Source organism: Acartia tonsa, chromosome 15 (assembly GCF_053477335.1).
Source record: "Acartia tonsa isolate MP-2025a chromosome 15, ASM5347733v1, whole genome shotgun sequence".
NCBI lineage: Eukaryota > Metazoa > Arthropoda > Copepoda > Calanoida > Acartiidae > Acartia > Acartia tonsa.
This window is the reverse complement of record NC_137274.1, coordinates 7,983,508-8,002,034: the sequence shown is the minus strand read 5'-3', so window position 1 is coordinate 8,002,034 and position 18,527 is coordinate 7,983,508. Positions and strand designations below refer to the sequence as shown.

General features: G+C 32.8%; 1 protein-coding gene across 1 annotated transcript in view; it reads left to right on the top strand.

Moving 5' to 3' along the window:
• The window catches only part of LOC145307192 (monocarboxylate transporter 13-like), a 30,342-nt gene that overhangs the window by 4,790 nt on the left and 7,025 nt on the right, over positions 1-18,527 (top strand). The window contains exons 5-10 of the mRNA XM_080149558.1: positions 776-856; positions 14,047-14,104; positions 14,808-14,910; positions 15,366-15,425; positions 15,910-16,026; positions 16,706-16,824. Of these exons, the coding sequence (XP_080005684.1) occupies positions 776-856; positions 14,047-14,104; positions 14,808-14,910; positions 15,366-15,425; positions 15,910-16,026; positions 16,706-16,824 (538 nt within the window). The remainder of the gene's footprint in view (positions 1-775; positions 857-14,046; positions 14,105-14,807; positions 14,911-15,365; positions 15,426-15,909; positions 16,027-16,705; positions 16,825-18,527) is intronic.

Sequence of the window (18,527 nt, the reverse complement as noted above, 5' to 3'; positions counted from 1 at the left end):
CTTATTCGGTGACTTAAGAACTTTGTGGACTTTTGATTGGTTGGATCCTAAAGTTGAGTGTTCAAACGTTTCAACCAATTATTTTAATCTACTTAAGGGGAAGTTTTTTGTATCATCATTGGGGATGTACATTAATTTATTAGCCAATGTCTTATCCCTTTAGATCCCTGGGTAATTTAGGTATGTTAGAATTGTCCTATTATTAGAGTAAAACACAAGAGGGGGAAGAGGTTAAAAAACTGTATTTCCCTATCGCAATGACCTTGTGCCGACTCTCAATTGGGTCTTTGAAAATCAACCAATGGCGTCCTGAATATTAACACAGCCAAGTAGTAGAAAACAATTTGTTAACAGACGAAAAAGGTCATTGAAAAAGGGGGAAAGTTATCTGTATATACATCTATACTATAGATGTATCGATTGTCCTATCTATTTCAAATATTGTATGGTGATTTCTGTAATAGTTAGGTACGATTTAGAATGCGTAGAAACTATATAATCGTTACCAGATTGTCGGTGCGTCCTTTCAACATGTTGATTTTTTTTATAACCTTATATGTAAGGCCTGGCGTAAAAGTGTCATCCCAATGAGAGAGAGAGAGAGAGGATAATGTGCTGTATGTATAATACACTGGTCCCTAAAGTTTTTAATAACATTTTCTTATACGTTGGCTTAACAACTTTAAATGGATTTTAATTGGTTGGTTTATTAGTTAAGAGTCCAAACGTTTCAACCATGAATGTAATGGATGTTGTCATCCTTGTTTTAATTTAGGTCTTGGTCTTGGAATTATCTACCTACCCCGACTGGATTGTATCACACAATATTTTGATAAAAAGAGACCATTTGTAACAGGTAGGTTTAATCCGACTATATTATTGGTTAAAAAGTCTAGATAGTAAATTTCTTAATCTATAACACAAAGTAGAACAACGTCTGTCTGTCTGTCCGTTTGTCCCTTAAGATCTAGGTAACCACGGAACCGATCGGATTCTACCCTTCAGGGAATATACTTACTGGTCCTGTGGTGGATTTAGGCTATTTTCTTGGGGGGGTGGGACACCCCCAACCCCCCCAAAAAACAAAAAATCCCCCTCAATCTTATTTAGTTTTCATTGGTAAAAAAGCTTAGATAGTCAATCTCTTTATTAGACCAATAGGAAAAGAGTTAAGTAACAATCTGATTATATCATTGGTTAGAAAGACTAGATCCATTAATTTAACTAATAGAAAGGAACATTCCGATCATATTATTGGTTAAGAAAATCTATAAATCCTATCATTAATTAATCCAATAGAAAAATAGTACAGGAACAATTCAACAATATTATTGGTTAAAAACACTAGATAATCAATAAATTAAATAGACCAGTAAGAAAACAGTGAAGAATCTGACCAAATTATTGGTTAGAAACACTAGATAATAAATCTATTATTTGACCAATAGGAAAACAGTTATAGAACAATCCAATCATTTTATTGGTTAAAAACTCTAGATAATCAATCACTTAATTAGACCAATAGGAGAAGAGTTGAGGAAAAATCTGACCATATTATTGGTTAAACACTCTAGATAATCAATCCCTTAATTAGACCAATTGGATAAGAGTAAAGAAAGTTTTTATACATGTTATATCTATATTTAATGTTTGGTACTTGATTAGTTGTGTTTAAAGTTTTCAAACAATGACTAAATTTACAGTAGGAAAATTTTTGTTTATCATATTATCGTCTCTTACTATGTTATTCTGTAAAAAAAGTTGCACAATTTCAGTTTAAATATAAATATCATTACATTTGCAGGAATCGCTATATGTGGCTTGGGACTGGGAACCTTTATCTTATTATATTTACAGGAATAACTATATGTTACTCAAGACTAGGAACCTTTATCTTATTATATTTACAGGAATAGCTATATGTTACTCGGGACTAGGAACCTTTATCTTATTATATTTACAGGAATAGCTATATGTTGCTTGGGACTAGGAACCTTTATCTTATTATATTTACAGGAATAGCTATATGTTGCTAGGGACTAGGAACCTTTATCTTATTATATTTACAGGAATAACTATATGTGGCTTGGGACTAGGAACCTTTATCTTATTATATTTACAGGAATAGCTATATGTGGCTCGGGACTAGGAACATTTATCTTATTATATTTACAGGAATAACTATATGTTGCTCGGGACTAGGAACCTTTATCTTATTATATTTACAGGAATAACTATATGTTGCTAGGGACTAGGAACCTTTATCTTATTATATTTACAGGAATAACTATATGTTGCTCGGGACTAGGAACCTTTATCTTATTATATTTACAGGAATAACTATATGTTGCTCGGGACTAGGAACCTTTATCTTATTATATCTACAGGAATAACTATATGTTACTCGGGACTAGGAACCTTTATCTTATTATATTTACAGGAATAACTATATGTTGCTCGGGACTAGGAACCTTTATCTTATTATATTTACAGGAATAGCTATATTTTGCTCGGGACTAGGTACCTTTATCTTATTATATTTACAGGAATAGCTATATGTTGCTCGGGACTAGGAACCTTTATCTTATTATATTTACAGGAATAGCTATATGTTGCTAGGGACTAGGAACCTTTATCTTATTATATTTACAGGAATTACTATATGTTGCTCGGGACTAGGAACCTTTATCTTATTATATTTACAGGAATAGCTATATGTTGCTAGGGACTAGGAACCTTTATCTTATTATATTTACAGGAATAGCTATATGTTGCTCGGGACTAGGAACCTTTATCTTATTATATTTACAATAATAGCTATATGTTGCTAGGGACTAGGAACCTTTATCTTATTATATTTACAGGAATAGCTATATGTTGCTCGGGACTAGGAACCTTTATCTTATTATATTTGCAGGAATAGCTATATGTTGCTAGGGACTAGGAACCTTTATCTTATTATATTTACAATAATAGCTATATGTTGCTAGGGACTAGGAACCTTTATCTTATTATATTTACAGGAATAGCTATATGTGGCTCGGGACTAGGAACCTTTATCTTATTATATTTACAGGAATAGCTATATGTTGCTAGGGACTAGGAACCTTTATCTTATTATATTTACAGGAATAGCTATATGTTGCTTGGGACTAGGAACCTTTATCTTATTATATTTATAGGAATAACTATATGTTGCTCGGGACTAGGAACCTTTATCTTATTATATTTACAGGAATTACTATATGTTGCTCGGGACTAGGAACCTTTATCTTAATATATTTACAGGAATAGCTATATGTTGCTAGGGACTAGGAACCTTTATCTTATTATATTTACAGGAATCTCTATATGTTGCTAGGGACTAGGAACCTTTATCTTATTATATTTACAGGAATTACTATATGTTGCTCGGGACTAGGAACCTTTATCTTATTATATTTACAGGAATAGCTATATGTTGCTAGGGACTAGGAACCTTTATCTTATTATATTTACAGGAATAGCTATATGTTGCTCGGGACTAGGAACATTTATCTTATTATATTTACAGGAATAGCTATATGTTACTAGGGACTAGGAACCTTTATCATATTATATTTACAGGAATTACTATATGTTGCTCGGGACTAGGAACCTTTATCTTATTATATTTACAGGAATAGCTATATGTTGCCCGGGACTAGGAACCTTTATCTTATTATATTTACAGGAATTACTATATGTTGCTCGGGACTAGGAACCTTTATCTTATTATATTTACAGGAATAGCTATATGTTGCTCGGGACTAGGAACCTTTATCTTATTATATTTGCAGGAATAGCTATATGTTGCTGGGGACTAGGAACCTTTATCTTATTATATTTGCAGGAATAGCTATATGTTGCTAGGGACTAGGAACCTTTATCTTATTATATTTACAGGAATAGCTATATGTTGCTTGGGACTAGGAACCTTTATCTTATTATATTTATAGGAATAACTATATGTTGCTCGGACTAGGAACCTTTATCTTATTATATTTACAGGAATTACTATATGTTGCTCGGGACTAGGAACCTTTATCTTATTATATTTACAGGAATAGCTATATGTTGCTAGGGACTAGGAACCTTTATCTTATTATATTTACAGGAATCTCTATATGTTGCTAGGGACTAGGAACCTTTATCTTATTATATTTACAGGAATAGCTATATGTTACTTGGGACTAGGAACCTTTATCTTATTATATTTACAGGAATAGCTATATGTTGCTCGGGACTAGGAACCTTTATCTTATTATATTTACAGGAATAGCTATATGTTACTTGGGACTAGGAACCTTTATCTTATTATATTTACAGGAATAGCTATATGTTGCTCGGGACTAGGAACCTTTATCTTATTATATTTACAGGAATAGCTATATGTTACTTGGGACTAGGAACCTTTATCTTATTATATTTACAGGAATAGCTATATGTTGCTCGGGACTAGGAACCTTTATCTTATTATATTTACAGGAATAGCTATATGTTACTCGGGACTAGGAACCTTTATCTTATTATATTTACAGGAATAGCTATATGTTGCTCGGGACTAAGAACCTTTATCTTATTATATTTACAGGAATAGCTATATGTTACTTGGGACTAGGAACCTTTATCTTATTATATTTACAGGAATAGCTATATGTTGCTAGGGACTAGGAACCTTTATCTTATTATATTTACAGGAATAGCTATATGTTACTTGGGACTAGGAACCTTTATCTTATTATATTTACAGGAATAGCTATATGTTGCTCGGGACTAGGAACCTTTATCTTATTATATTTACAGGAATCTGTATATGTTGCTCAGGACTAGGAACCTTTATCTTATTATATTTACAGGAATAGCTATATGTTACTCGGGACTAGGAACCTTTATCTTATTATATTTACAGGAATAGCTATATGTTACTCGGGACTAGGAACCTTTATCTTATTATATTTACAGGAATAACTATATGTTACTTGGGACTAGGAACCTTTATCTTATTATATTTACAGGAATAGCTATATGTTGCTAGGGACTAGGAACCTTTATCTTATTATAGTTGCAGGAATCTCTATATTTTCCTTGGGACTAGGAACCTTTATCTTATTATATTTACAGGAATAGCTATATGTTACTCTGGACTAGGAACCTTTATCTTATTATATTTACAGGAATAGCTATATGTGGCTCGGGACTAGGAACCTTTATCTTATTATATTTACAGGAATAGCTATATGTTGCTAGGGACTAGGAACCTTTATCTTATTATATTTACAGGAATAGCTATATGTTGCTCGGGACTAGGAACCTTTATCTTATTATATTTACAGGAATAGCTATATGTTGCTAGGGACTAGGAACCTTTATCTTATTATATTTACAGGAATAGCTATATGTTGCTTGGGACTAGGAACCTTTATCTTATTATATTTACAGGAATCTCTATATGTTGCTAGGGACTAGGTACCTTTATCTTATTATAATTACAGGAATCTCTATATGTTGCTAGGGACTAGGTACCTTTATCTTATTATATTTACAGGAATAGCTATATGTTGCTCGGGACTAGGAACCTTTATCTTATTATATTTACAGGAATAGCTATATGTTGCTCGGGACTGGGAACCTTTATCTTATTATATTTACAGGAATAGCTATATGTGGCTCGGGACTAGGAACCTTTATCTTATTATATTTACAGGAATAGGTATATGTTGCTCGAGACTAGGAACCTTTATCTTATTATATTTACAGGAATAACTATATGTTACTTGGGACTAGGAACCTTTATCTTATTATATTTACAGGAATAGCTATATGTTGCTAGGGACTAGGAACCTTTATCTTATTATATTTACAGGAATAGCTATATGTTGCTCGGGACTAGGAACCTTTATCTTATTATATTTACAGGAATAGCTATATGTTGCTCGGGACTAGGAACCTTTATCTTATTATATTTACAGGAATAGCTATATGTTGCTAGGGACTAGGAACCTTTATCTTATTATATTTACAAGAATAGCTATATGTTACTCGGGACTAGGAACCTTTATCTTATTATATTTACAGGAATAGCTATATGTTACTCGGGACTAGGAACCTTTATCTTATTATATTTACAGGAATAGCTATATGTTGCTCTGGACTAGGACCCTTTATCTTATTATATTTACAGGAATAACTATATGTTGCTCAGGACTAGGAACCTTTATCTTATTATATTTACAGGAATAGCTATATGTTGCTAGGGACTAGGAACCTTTATCTTATTATATTTACAGGAATAGCTATATGTTGCTTGGGACTAGGAACCTTTATCTTATTATATTTACAGGAATAGCTATATGTTGCTAGGGACTAGGAACCTTTATCTTATTATATTTACAGGAATAGCTATATGTGGCTCTGGACTAGGACCCTTTATCTTATTATATTTACAGGAATAGCTATATGTTGCTAGGGACTAGGAACCTTTATCTTATTTTATTTACAGGAATCTCTATATGTTGCTCGGGACTAGGAACCTTTATCTTATTATATTTACAGAAATAGTTATATGTTGCTAGGGACTAGGTACCTTTATCTTATTATATTTACAGGAATAGCTATATGTTACTCGGGACTAGGAACCTTTATCTTATCATATTTACAGGAATAGCTATATGTTACTCGGGACTAGGAACCTTTATCTTATTATATTTACAGAAATAGTTATATGTTGCTAGGGACTAGGAACCTTTATCTTATCATATTTACAGGAATAGCTATATGTTACTCGGGACTAGGAACCTTTATCTTATTATATTTACAGGAATCTCTATATGTTGCTCGGGACTAGGAACCTTTATCTTATTATATTTACAGGAATAGCTATATGTTGCTAGGGACTAGGAACCTTTATCTTATCATATTTACAGGAATAGCTATATGTTGCTCGGGACTAGGAACCTTTATCTTATTATATTTACAGGAATCTCTATATGTTGCTAGGGACTAGGAACCTTTATCTTATTATATTTACAGGAATAGCTATATGTTACTCGGGACTAGGAACTTTTATCTTATTATATTTACAGGAATAACTATATGTTGCTAGGGACTAGGAACTTTTATCTTATTATATTTACAGGAATAGCTATATGTTGCTAGGGACTAGGAACCTTTATCTTATTATATTTACAGGAATAGCTATATGTTGCTAGGGACTAGGAACCTTTATCTTATTATATTTACAGGAATAGCTATATGTTACTCTGGACTAGGAACCTTTATCTTATTATATTTACAGGAATCTCTATATGTTGCTCGGGACTAGGAACCTTTATCTTATCATATTTACAGGAATAGCTATATGTTGCTCGGGACTAGGAACCTTTATCTTATTATATTTACAGGAATAGCTATATGTTGCTAGGGACTAGGAACCTTTATCTTATTATATTTACAGGAATAGCTATATGTTACTCTGGACTAGGAACCTTTATCTTATTATATTTACAGGAATAGCTATATGTTGCTAGGGACTAGGAACCTTTATCTTATTATATTTACAGGAATAGCTATATGTTGCTCAGGACTAGGAACCTTTATCTTATTATATTTACAGGAATAGCTATATGTTGCTAGGGACTAGGAACCTTTATCTTATTATATTTACAGGAATAGCTATATGTTGCACAGGACTAGGAACCTTTATCTTATTATATTTACAGGAATAGCTATATGTTGCTAGGGACTAGGAACCTTTATCTTATTATATTTACAGGAATAGCTATATGTTGCACAGGACTAGGAACCTTTATCTTATTATATTTACAGGAATAGCTATATGTTGCTAGGGACTAGGAACTTTTATCTTATTATATTTACAGGAATAGCTATATGTTGCTCGGGACTAGGAACCTTTATCTTATTATATTTACAGGAATAGCTATATGTTGCTAGGGACTAGGAACCTTTATCTTATTATATTTACAGGAATAGCTATATGTTACTCGGGACTAGGAACCTTTATCTTATTATATTTACAGGAATTACTATATGTTACTTGGGACTAGGAACCTTTATCTTATTATATTTACAGGAATAGCTATATGTTACTCGGGACTAGGAACCTTTATCTTATTATATTTACAGGAATAGCTATATGTTGCTTGGGACTAGGAACCTTTATCTTATTATAGTTGCAGGAATCTCTATATGTTGCTCGGGACTAGGAACCTTTATCTTATTATATTTACAGGAATAGCTATATGTTGCTAGGGACTAGGAACCTTTATCTTATTATATTTACAGGAATAGCTATATGTTGCACAGGACTAGGAACCTTTATCTTATTATATTTACAGGAATAGCTATATGTTGCTCGGGACTAGGAACCTTTATCTTATTATATTTACAGGAATAGCTATATGTTGCTAGGGACTAGGAACCTTTATCTTATTATATTTACAGGAATAGCTATATGTTACTCGGGACTAGGAACCTTTATCTTATTATATTTACAGGAATTACTATATGTTACTTGGGACTAGGAACCTTTATCTTATTATATTTACAGGAATAGCTATATGTTACTCGGGACTAGGAACCTTTATCTTATTATATTTACAGGAATAGCTATATGTTGCTTGGGACTAGGAACCTTTATCTTATTATAGTTGCAGGAATCTCTATATGTTGCTCGGGACTAGGAACCTTTATCTTATTATATTTACAGGAATAGCTATATGTTGCTAGGGACTAGGAACCTTTATCTTATTATATTTACAGGAATAGCTATATGTTGCACAGGACTAGGAACCTTTATCTTATTATATTTACAGGAATAGCTATATGTTGCTAGGGACTAGGAACTTTTATCTTATTATATTTACAGGAATAGCTATATGTTGCTAGGGACTAGGAACCTTTATCTTATTATATTTACAGGAATAGCTATATGTTGCTAGGGACTAGGAACCTTTATCTTATTATATTTACAGGAATAGCTATATGTTACTCTGGACTAGGAACCTTTATCTTATTATATTTACAGGAATCTCTATATGTTGCTCGGGACTAGGAACCTTTATCTTATCATATTTACAGGAATAGCTATATGTTGCTCGGGACTAGGAACCTTTATCTTATTATATTTACAGGAATAGCTATATGTTGCTAGGGACTAGGAACCTTTATCTTATTATATTTACAGGAATAGCTATATGTTACTCTGGACTAGGAACCTTTATCTTATTATATTTACAGGAATAGCTATATGTTGCTAGGGACTAGGAACCTTTATCTTATTATATTTACAGGAATAGCTATATGTTGCTCAGGACTAGGAACCTTTATCTTATTATATTTACAGGAATAGCTATATGTTGCTAGGGACTAGGAACCTTTATCTTATTATATTTACAGGAATAGCTATATGTTGCACAGGACTAGGAACCTTTATCTTATTATATTTACAGGAATAGCTATATGTTGCTAGGGACTAGGAACCTTTATCTTATTATATTTACAGGAATAGCTATATGTTGCACAGGACTAGGAACCTTTATCTTATTATATTTACAGGAATAGCTATATGTTGCTAGGGACTAGGAACTTTTATCTTATTATATTTACAGGAATAGCTATATGTTGCTCGGGACTAGGAACCTTTATCTTATTATATTTACAGGAATAGCTATATGTTGCTAGGGACTAGGAACCTTTATCTTATTATATTTACAGGAATAGCTATATGTTACTCGGGACTAGGAACCTTTATCTTATTATATTTACAGGAATTACTATATGTTACTTGGGACTAGGAACCTTTATCTTATTATATTTACAGGAATAGCTATATGTTACTCGGGACTAGGAACCTTTATCTTATTATATTTACAGGAATAGCTATATGTTGCTTGGGACTAGGAACCTTTATCTTATTATAGTTGCAGGAATCTCTATATGTTGCTCGGGACTAGGAACCTTTATCTTATTATATTTACAGGAATAGCTATATGTTGCTAGGGACTAGGAACCTTTATCTTATTATATTTACAGGAATAGCTATATGTTGCACAGGACTAGGAACCTTTATCTTATTATATTTACAGGAATAGCTATATGTTGCTCGGGACTAGGAACCTTTATCTTATTATATTTACAGGAATAGCTATATGTTGCTAGGGACTAGGAACCTTTATCTTATTATATTTACAGGAATAGCTATATGTTACTCGGGACTAGGAACCTTTATCTTATTATATTTACAGGAATTACTATATGTTACTTGGGACTAGGAACCTTTATCTTATTATATTTACAGGAATAGCTATATGTTACTCGGGACTAGGAACCTTTATCTTATTATATTTACAGGAATAGCTATATGTGGCTCGGGACTAGGAACCTTTATCTTATTATAGTTGCAGGAATCTCTATATGTTGCTCGGGACTAGGAACCTTTATCTTATTATATTTACAGGAATAGCTATATGTTGCTAGGGACTAGGAACCTTTATCTTATTATATTTACAGGAATAGCTATATGTTGCACAGGACTAGGAACCTTTATCTTATTATATTTACAGGAATAGCTATATGTTGCTAGGGACTAGGAACTTTTATCTTATTATATTTACAGGAATAGCTATATGTTGCTAGGGACTAGGAACCTTTATCTTATTATATTTACAGGAATAGCTATATGTTGCTAGGGACTAGGAACCTTTATCTTATTATATTTACAGGAATAGCTATATGTTACTCGGGACTAGGAACCTTTATCTTATTATATTTACAGGAATTACTATATGTTACTTGGGACTAGGAACCTTTATCTTATTATATTTACAGGAATAGCTATATGTTACTTGGGACTAGGAACCTTTATCTTATTATATTTACAGGAATAGCTATATGTTGCTTGGGACTAGGAACCTTTATCTTATTATAGTTGCAGGAATCTCTATATGTTGCTCGGGACTAGGAACCTTTATCTTATTATATTTACAGGAATAGCTATATGTTGCTCGGGACTAGGAACCTTTATCTTATTATATTTACAGGAATAGCTATATGTTGCTCGGGACTAGGAACCTTTATCTTATTATATTTACAGGAATAGCTATATGTTACTCTGGACTAGGAACCTTTATCTTATTATATTTACAGGAATAGCTATATGTTGCTCGGGACTAGGAACCTTTATCTTATTATAGTTGCAGGAATCTCTATATGTTGCTCGGGACTAGGAACCTTTATCTTATTATATTTACAGGAATAGCTATATGTTACTCTGGACTAGGAACCTTTATCTTATTATATTTACAGATATTACTATATGTTGCTCGGGACTAGGAACATTTATCTTATTATATTTACAGGAATAGCTATATGTGGCTCGGGACTAGGAACCTTTATCTTATTATATTTACAGGAATAGCTATATGTTACTCTGGACTAGGAACCTTTATCTTATTATATTTACAGGAATAGCTATATGTTACTCGGGACTAGGAACCTTTATCTTATTATATTTACAGGAATAGCTATATGTTGCTTGGGACTAGGAACCTTTATCTTATTATATTTACAGGAATAGCTATATGTTGCTTGGGACTAGGAACCTTTATCTTATTATAATTACAGGAATTACTATATGTTGCTCGGGACTAGGAACCTTTATCTTATTATAATTACAGGAATAGCTATATGTTGCTCGGGACTAGGAACCTTTATCTTATCATATTTACAGGAATTACTATATGTTGCTAGGGACTAGGAACCTTTATCTTATTATAATTACAGGAATAGCTATATGTTGCTTGGGACTAGGAACCTTTATCTTATCATATTTACAGGAATAGCTATATGTTGCTCGGGACTAGGAACCTTTATCTTATTATATTTACAGGAATAGCTATATGTTGCTCGGGACTAGGAACCTTTATCTTATTATATTTACAGGAATAGCTATATGTTACTCTGGACTAGGAACCTTTATCTTATTATATTTACAGGAATAGCTATATGTTACTCGGGACTAGGAACCTTTATCTTATTATATTTACAGGAATAGCTATATGTTGCTTGGGACTAGGAACCTTTATCTTATTATAGTTGCAGGAATCTCTATATGTTGCTCGGGACTAGGAACCTTTATCTTATTATATTTACAGGAATAGCTATATGTTGCTCGGGACTAGGAACCTTTATCTTATTATATTTACAGGAATAGCTATATGTTGCTCGGGACTAGGAACCTTTATCTTATTATATTTACAGGAATAGCTATATGTTACTCTGGACTAGGAACCTTTATCTTATTATATTTACAGGAATAGCTATATGTTGCTCGGGACTAGGAACCTTTATCTTATTATAGTTGCAGGAATCTCTATATGTTGCTCGGGACTAGGAACCTTTATCTTATTATATTTACAGGAATAGCTATATGTTACTCTGGACTAGGAACCTTTATCTTATTATATTTACAGATATTACTATATGTTGCTCGGGACTAGGAACCTTTATCTTATTATATTTACAGGAATAGCTATATGTGGCTCGGGACTAGGAACCTTTATCTTATTATATTTACAGGAATAGCTATATGTTACTCTGGACTAGGAACCTTTATCTTATTATATTTACAGGAATAGCTATATGTTACTCGGGACTAGGAACCTTTATCTTATTATATTTACAGGAATAGCTATATGTTGCTTGGGACTAGGAACCTTTATCTTATTATATTTACAGGAATAGCTATATGTTGCTTGGGACTAGGAACCTTTATCTTATTATAATTACAGGAATTACTATATGTTGCTCGGGACTAGGAACCTTTATCTTATTATAATTACAGGAATAGCTATATGTTGCTCGGGACTAGGAACCTTTATCTTATCATATTTACAGGAATTACTATATGTTGCTAGGGACTAGGAACCTTTATCTTATTATAATTACAGGAATAGCTATATGTTGCTTGGGACTAGGAACCTTTATCTTATCATATTTACAGGAATAGCTATATGTTGCTCGGGACTAGGAACCTTTATCTTATTATATTTACAGGAATAGCTATATGTTGCTCGGGACTAGGAACCTTTATCTTATTATATTTACAGGAATAGCTATATGTTACTCTGGACTAGGAACCTTTATCTTATTATATTTACAGGAATAGCTATATGTTGCTCGGGACTAGGAACCTTTATCTTATTATAGTTGCAGGAATCTCTATATGTTGCTCGGGACTAGGAACCTTTATCTTATTATATTTACAGGAATAGCTATATGTTACTCTGGACTAGGAACCTTTATCTTATTATATTTACAGGAATTACTATATGTTGCTCGGGACTAGGAACCTTTATCTTATTATATTTACAGGAATAGCTATATGTGGCTCGGGACTAGGAACCTTTATCTTATTATATTTACAGGAATAGCTATATGTTACTCTGGACTAGGAACCTTTATCTTATTATATTTACAGGAATAGCTATATGTTACTCGGGACTAGGAACCTTTATCTTATTATATTTACAGGAATAGCTATATGTTGCTTGGGACTAGGAACCTTTATCTTATTATATTTACAGGAATAGCTATATGTTGCTAGGGACTAAGAACATTTATCTTATTATATTTACAGGAATAGCTTTATGTTGCTCGGCACTAGGAAACTTTATCTTATTATATTTACAGGAATAGCTATATGTTGCTAGGGACTAAGAACATTTATCTTATTATATTTACAGGAATAGTTTTATGTTGCTCGGCACTAGGAACCTTTATCTTATTATATTTACAGGAATAGCTATATGTTACTCGTGACTAGGAACCTTTATCTTATTATATTTACAGGAATAGCTATATGTTACTCGGGACTAGGAACCTTTATCTTATTATATTTACAGGAATAGCTATATGTTACTCGGGACTAGGAACCTTTATCTTATTATATTTACAGGAATAGCTATATGTTGCTCGGGACTAGGAACCTTTATCTTATTATATTTACAGGAATAGCTATATGTGGCTCGGGACTAGGAACTTTTATCTTTGCCCCCATCACTGAGAGGTAAAAATATTAAGAGTACAGATTCGAAATTGATTAATATCCACAATATCACAACCAGTTCTAAGCCTTACTGAAAAATCATGTATTGTATCATAATATGAATTTTTTTACAAAAAATATATATTAAAAATTATGAAATTTATACAATAGCCTGGGTATTTGCCCCCTAGTGGCTAACAGAACTGGAATTTACCATCCATGGAAAGCTGTCTATATTAGATGCGATACCTGATTTTTCAGTATGGCTAAGTATGTGCTTTCTCACAAAGTGCCGGCTGGGCACTGAAGTCCTAAAAAAGTCCTCAAACAATATCTTCTTTTTATGCAGTTTTGCAACAAATATACTTACAATTGCTAATATCTAACTTTCGACACAAGAATATAATAGGGTCATGAGAAAACGAAGTTGCAGATTTCATTGTATTTTCACAGTAGCTTTTGAAGGGTTCTTTTAAGTTAGGTTAGGTTAAGTAAATGTTAATGATTGCCCTGCAGGGTTAGAAAATATACCCTGCGAGGTTAGAAATAGGAAAAAAAATACTTTGAAAATACTATAAAACTTGCAACTTTGTTTTCATTCTGTGATCCAAACCGTACTTTTACCAACTTTACTGTATAAAAATTAGCGCATATGTCCTTGTTCTCTATACATTTCCACACAAGAAAATTTAAAAATTTTACCTACATTACTGTATGTATCCAGGTTGATCCGAGAGCTAGGCTGGCAGTACGCTATGCTCACTATTGGGGCCATCTGTATGGCAAACTGTATATTCGCATTCTTCTTTAAACCATTAAATTATGAGGTAGATAGATAGATATATGAGATTGATAGATAGTTAGATAGACAAACAGAAAAAAACAGTCAGACAAATAGATTGATAGATAGATAGATATCAAAATATAGATAGAAAACTATGTTTATAGATAGATTGATAAACAGTAAGAAAGATAGACTGACAGACAGACAGACAGACTAACAGACAGGCAGACAGGTAGAAAGACAGACAGACAGGCAGATAGACAGACAGGTAGACAGGCAGAAAGACAGAAAGACAGAAAGGCAGAGAGGCAGAAAGACAGAAAGACAAACAAACAAACAGACAAATAACCAGACAGACAGACAGACAGACAGAAAGGTAGATAGATAGATAGTAACAATATGTTGATAGCTAGATTGATACCTAGAATAGGTTATGGGGAAAAATAAAATAATGGATGAAATAAAGTTCAATTAAATTGATTATTTTTTAAATTTTAGTCAGAAAAAGATGTGGAAGCAAAGGAAAGACTGAATTCAAGTGAAAATGAAAAGTCTGAGGTGAGTTTTCAGTTTTGATTTTTAACATTGGCAAAGGGCCTGCTTCATTGCCAAAAGATTTGTGTCAGATTTTTATAGAAAATACATGTCTATGGATGAGCTCGAGTTCTCCAAAAAAAAAGGACTGTGGTACCCGAACTTAAACTCACCTAAACATTATTAAAGTATCCCCACTTCTTATTGAGGGAAATCAACATTTATCTTGGGTTGTAGTAAAATTATCTTCTTATGTCCAAATGTTCTTAATTCTAACCAAATGTATATATGAAATAGTTTATATTGAAGAACAGTTTGAATCAATAAGAACATTTGACTACAACCCAACACCCAACTTTAGGGAATTACGCGTACAAAAAAAACCTCTCTTTTAAATGTCATATTTTTATTGGTCACAAAAATGCCGCGTAATATTTTCAATTTTTAAATGTCGTCTTTTTGTTTGTCACAAAAATGCGCATAATGACCCTCTTTTTATAATTTCTAGGCCAAAGAAACCATTAGTGTGATGTTGAAATTATTATGTGATGTTGTGTTCATGATGTTTGCTGTGTCCAACTTCTTCACAAGTCTCGGATATCCCATACCCTACACTTTTATTCCAGTAAGTACCAGTTACCCGCGACCGTGGCTCTACACATAGCGCATCCGCTCGTCGTCGGAAAGGTGATAGTTTCGAATCTTGGGCCGACACCGCGTCATAACTAAAGACGTTAAAAATAGTTCCTACTGGCAGATGTGCGACATAAATAGTTAGAGTAGGGGGAATGCCTTGGCCCAAAACAGGCGCAACTCGTTATCATGCACAGTTGGGACTTCTCAGACAAAGGTCATGCATCACAGAGAGTTAGTTGTCTGTTGGATGTTACTTAACCTAATATCCTTGGGTGTTTGGACAGAGAAGGGTGTGTAACAGTCATCTTAAGTTCTCCTGGATTGCTGGACCAGGACCTGGACAGTACATCAAGTTGATAAGGTCCTTGACTTCAATCCCGACCGTACAAGGTAATTAAAGTACATCAATTACCAACTTACCTCATTGGAGAGCATAATTCCATGCACACCCCACCCGAAGGATGGTTAGGTTATTAAAAAACCCCGTGCAAACGGTTTACACAGGATGTACTGGGACTTTATGGTGAGTTCAGAACATGCTTTCCCTAAATTGAATTAGTACCTTCCCATAGTAGTAAATTTTAAAATTACTTTTGGTGATCAAATTTTATTTTTAGAGTACCTTCACCTAACCTCCTTTATTGTCTTATTTTGATTAAATATTTTAGGACAATGCCAAATTTTTGGGAATGACGGATGAGGAGGGGAGTTTTGCCATTTCAATCATCGGCATCAGCAATACTATTGCAAGACTGGTACTTGGGCTTATTTCACAGAAAATTAACAGGTACTGCTTTAATTGTTTGTGCTGTATTTATCTATTCATTGAATGATCCATTGAATGATCTATTGAACGATCCATTGAATGATCCTTTGAACGATTCATTGAATGATCCATTGAATGATCCATTGAATGATCCATTAAATGATCCATTAAATGATCCATTGAATGATCCATTGAATGATCCATGGAACGGGCCATTGAATGATCTATTGAATGATCCATTGAACGATCCATTAATGATCCATTGAATGATCAATTGAATGATCCATTGAATGATCCATTGAATGATCCATTGAATGATCCATTGAATGATCCATTGAATGATCCATTGAATGATCCATTGAATGATCCATTGAATGATCCATTGAATAATCCATTGAATGATCCATTGAATGATCCATTGAATGATCCATTGAATGATCCATTGAATGATCCATTGAATGAACCATTGAATGATCCATTGAATGATCCATTGAATGATCCATTGAATGATCCATTGAATGATCCATTGAATGATCCATTGAATGTTCCATTGAATGATCCATTGAATGATCCATTGAATGATCCATTGAATGATCCATTGAATGATCCATTGAATGATCCATTGAATGATCCATTGAATGTTCCATTGAATGATCCATTGAATGATCCATTGAATGATCCATGGAAGGATCCATTGAATGACCACTATTTTAAGACCACGTAATAATTTGGCTTCAGAAACACTATTGCAAGACTTGTACTCGGACATATTTTACAGAAAGTCAACAGGTACTGTGTTTAAAACTTTGGGTTCTATATGAAAACTTTGGGTACTATTTTAACACCACCTAATAATTTTGCATCATAAATACAATTGCAAGACTCAGAGTACTATTTTCAAACATTGGTTTTTTTCTCAAAACTTTGAGTACAATCTTAAAACTTTAGGTACAATCTTAAAACTTCAGGTACAATCTTAAAACTTCAGGTACAATCTTAAAACTTCAGGTACAATCTTAAAACTTCAGGTACAATCTTAAAACTTCAGGTACAATCTTAAAACTTCAGGTACAATCTTAAAACTTTAGGTACTTTTAATTGGGTACTATTTTAAAACATTGATGTAAAAGCAAAGTATGGCACATCAAAATCAGAAAATCATAATTGGAAATTTGAAAATGAAATAGAATATGTTTAGTAACCATAATTCAAGAATAAAATCATAGAAAAAAGTAAACCCTAATTATTTTTGGGTATAGTCCCTTTGGTGACAACGCCTCTTAAGGGGCTTTTCGTCAAATTTTCACAGTTGCTTTTGATAGGTTATTTTAGGTTAAGTTATGTTAAGTTTGGAAAGGTGATTGCCACGCAGGGGCTAGAAATATGGAAAAAGATACTTTGAAAATACGACGAAACGCCCCTCAGAGGCGTTGCAACGAAAGGGACTATTCCCTTATTTTTTTATATGATTTATTTATTTTGTGGGATGATTGAAAAGCACATTGTCCCCATAGCGTTACAGACTAAAGGACAGACAAACAAAGTGGATTATAGAGTAGCCCCCCACACTTAAAAGTATTTTTTTGGGTCAGCTGAATCTTAGTTTCCGATTTTGTACGTATCACTCTCATCCTATCTCAATATTTACTACTAGCTAAAAAAGCTTCAAACTTATAAAAGAATTAAGATTTTGAATGTATAAATCGTTTTTACATTATATCGCT